Below are 2,913 nucleotides of genomic sequence, written 5' to 3' on the forward strand. Positions count from 1 at the left end.
GTGAGGCTCTTCATTTAAAAGCACAAACAAGAAACACACAACAACAACACAACCCTCCCAGCCATTAACTTCTTTCATCCTTGAGTACAGGGATGTTATTTAGCACGTCAGTTTAGCTCAGCACACCACGCTGAGATCACCGTGATGCACACCCGCTTCTTTGAGAAGCTGCTGCCTTCTGCATTAGGAACAGGAATTTTTTTTTTTTTTTTTTTTTTTTTTTGCCTTTTTGAGTTAATTGGTCAGGAGCTAATTCCATTCATTAATTCTCAATGCTGCAGGGGCTGGGTTGGGGTTTTTTGTTGTTTTTTTTTCCCAGGGTTGTTGGGTTTTTTCACTCCCTTTTCAGCATGGCTCATTATGCAGCCGATGCCAGCTTAGCATCGCCCAAAACCTGCTCAGTCCCCAAAGCAGCTTCAGGCTTTTCTCAATTTATAACGCCCCCAAATTTGCATTTTCCCTGGCACTTGCCCTCCACTCAAGATGTCTCATAGGAGGTGAGAAACCTTGAGAGGTTACAGGAGGCAGCAGCATCAGCCCGGTAATAACAGAACTGCATCAGCAGAGAGGAATGTGGCACATGGTCATCTTCTCCCTCTTACTTTTTCCATCTAATACTGGTCCCTCTTGGAGACAGGGTGCTACCTAGAGACACTTGTAGGGTGACCCAGCGTAGCTGCTTGCACACTCTCACCCTGCATCACCCCATATCCCATAGCAGAAAAAGCCCATCCCTCTGTGGCAAGTGCCCCAGCAGCGGCAAACTCCCCCACAGGTCTCAAGGACACAACCAGCACCCCCTGAGGAGGGACTCCTCGGTGGCTGCCACCCCCCTGCAAGGGATGTGTGTTATTTTTGGCAGCCACCCCAGCCGCCTGCCTCGTGGCAGAGCAGGGAGGGAGGGAGGGAGGGAGGAAGAGAGCAGAGTCACTGCTCAAACAACGCCGGCGAAGCCATGGGGGCTGAGCTCAGCCATGCAAGGTGGGAAGAGCCAGCAACCTGCAGGACACCTGCATCCTGCAGCCACACGGCCACCAGGCCCACAGAGAGCATCCCTGGGGAGCAGGGGGTAAATGGGAGCCTTTCCCAGACGCAGCCCTAGGCAGGCACCAGGGGACACGGGTGATGCTGTGCGCTGACAGCAAGGGATTAATGCTGCTCAGATCCAGCGCCAGGACCACAGGGCAGAACCTCGCCCCGGACATCTCCACACCAGCCCCATGCAAAGCCCTGCTGCAAAGCCTTGGTTTGTACCAGTCCTCCTCGCTTTCCTGGGATGCAGAAGGGATGGGATTGATCCCAGCCGCAAAGCTGGTGGTTTGCACCCACTCAACACCTGCGCCAGCACTGCCCGAGACGCAGGTGGGGATAAGCCACCCCCGAGCCTTTGCAGACCTCGAGCTTTCACACAAAACCGTGATGCAAAACCCACACGTGTGCGGGGAGCAGATCCTCTTGGGGGAGGACCATGCACCCGCAGCACCGCAGCACCCACCTCTGCAGGTCCTTCAGGGAGACTGTGACCCTCAGGCTGTGTCCCAGGAGGAAGAGGGCAGCCAGGATGTCAGCCCACTGCACCATCTCACCCAGTGGGCCCCCCTTCAGCACCCGTGGACTGAAAACATCCCCCGACTCCTCCGTCAGGAAGCCAATATGGATCAAGATCTGGAGAGACAAGGAGAGGGGTCAGTGTTGGGAGGGGTGGTGCTGGTGGAAAGGGACAAGTTGGGTTTTCCAGGCCAAAATGACTTATGGTCCCCGATTCCCTCCAGCTCCTTTTGCAGGCTGTAACTACTCAGGGAAATCATTTGGATGTAAAGACAAGTGATCTATGTCCAATTAGCAAGGACCATGCACCCGCAGCACCGCAGCACCCACCTCTGCAGGTCCTTCAGGGAGACTGTGACCCTCAGGCTGTGTCCCAGGAGGAAGAGGGCAGCCAGGATGTCAGCCCACTGCACCATCTCACCCAGTGGGCCCCCCTTCAGCACCCGTGGACTGAAAACATCCCCCGACTCCTCCGTCAGGAAGCCAATATGGATCAAGATCTGGAGAGACAAGGAGAGGGGTCAGTGTTGGGAGGGGTGGTGCTGGTGGAAAGGGACAAGTTGGGTTTTCCAGGCCAAAATGACTTATGGTCCCCGATTCCCTCCAGCTCCTTTTGCAGGCTGTAACTACTCAGGGAAATCATTTGGATGTAAAGACAAGTGATCTATGTCCAATTAGCAAAGACCCAATAGTCAGAGGCGACCAGCTCCCATCGACCGGTGCTCTGTATCTTGGGACCAGGCCCATGTTCCTGATGTACATCATGGTCCATCAACGGACCAGAGCCAGATCTCCCGGCACACAGGGACCAAAGGGCAGGGAACTGCAAAAACATGAACAGGAGGGCCAGCAACCTTGGCATCTCCGTGGAGCAGACGTGCCAAGGTCCCTGCCCGCTGCAGGCAATGGTCTGCTGGCTGGACATCGTCTCCTGCCCACCAGGACCCGTCTCCAAAATTCACCCCATGGTTCAGCAACGCCGGTCCTGCAATGTCCTGAATGCATGCAGAGTGTGCCCACAGACCACAGACCCAACCCTGCAGACCCATGTGCTTCCAGAAATAAATTTTCCTCCCAGCCCACTCACATCCCAGCTGTCTCCGCTACCCGTGTCCCCAAGGGCTCAGCTTTTCCATCTCCCCACTGCGATCACCCCCATGCAATTTGCTCGTACGTGTTTCTGGTCCCTTTGCCGGCCCTTCAGCTTCTGCTTGAGGCGCCGAGCTGCCCGCAGCCACTGCTGGGCCAAGTGCCGGATCCTCTTCTTCATGAAGCTGAGGGACTCCTTGCCCGTGCCGATTAGGTCCAGGAGGTGAGCAAAGTCATTCCGGAAAGCTGCCTAGGGAAGGAGCTGGCTCTGCATTT

General features: G+C 55.5%; 1 protein-coding gene across 1 annotated transcript in view; it reads right to left on the reverse strand.

Annotated features, from left to right (window-relative positions):
- Positions 1-2,913, reverse strand: part of MGAT5B (alpha-1,6-mannosylglycoprotein 6-beta-N-acetylglucosaminyltransferase B) — a 71,499-nt gene that overhangs the window by 27,648 nt on the left and 40,938 nt on the right. The window contains exons 9-10 of the mRNA XM_009637741.2: positions 2,723-2,887; positions 1,879-2,048 (exon numbers count right to left, since the gene is read on the reverse strand). Of these exons, the coding sequence (XP_009636036.1) occupies positions 1,879-2,048; positions 2,723-2,887 (335 nt within the window). The remainder of the gene's footprint in view (positions 1-1,878; positions 2,049-2,722; positions 2,888-2,913) is intronic.

This window comes from Egretta garzetta, unplaced genomic scaffold, assembly GCF_000687185.1.
Source record: "Egretta garzetta isolate BGI_Z169 unplaced genomic scaffold, ASM68718v1 scaffold34, whole genome shotgun sequence".
In the NCBI taxonomy this organism is placed as follows: Eukaryota; Metazoa; Chordata; class Aves; order Pelecaniformes; family Ardeidae; genus Egretta; species Egretta garzetta.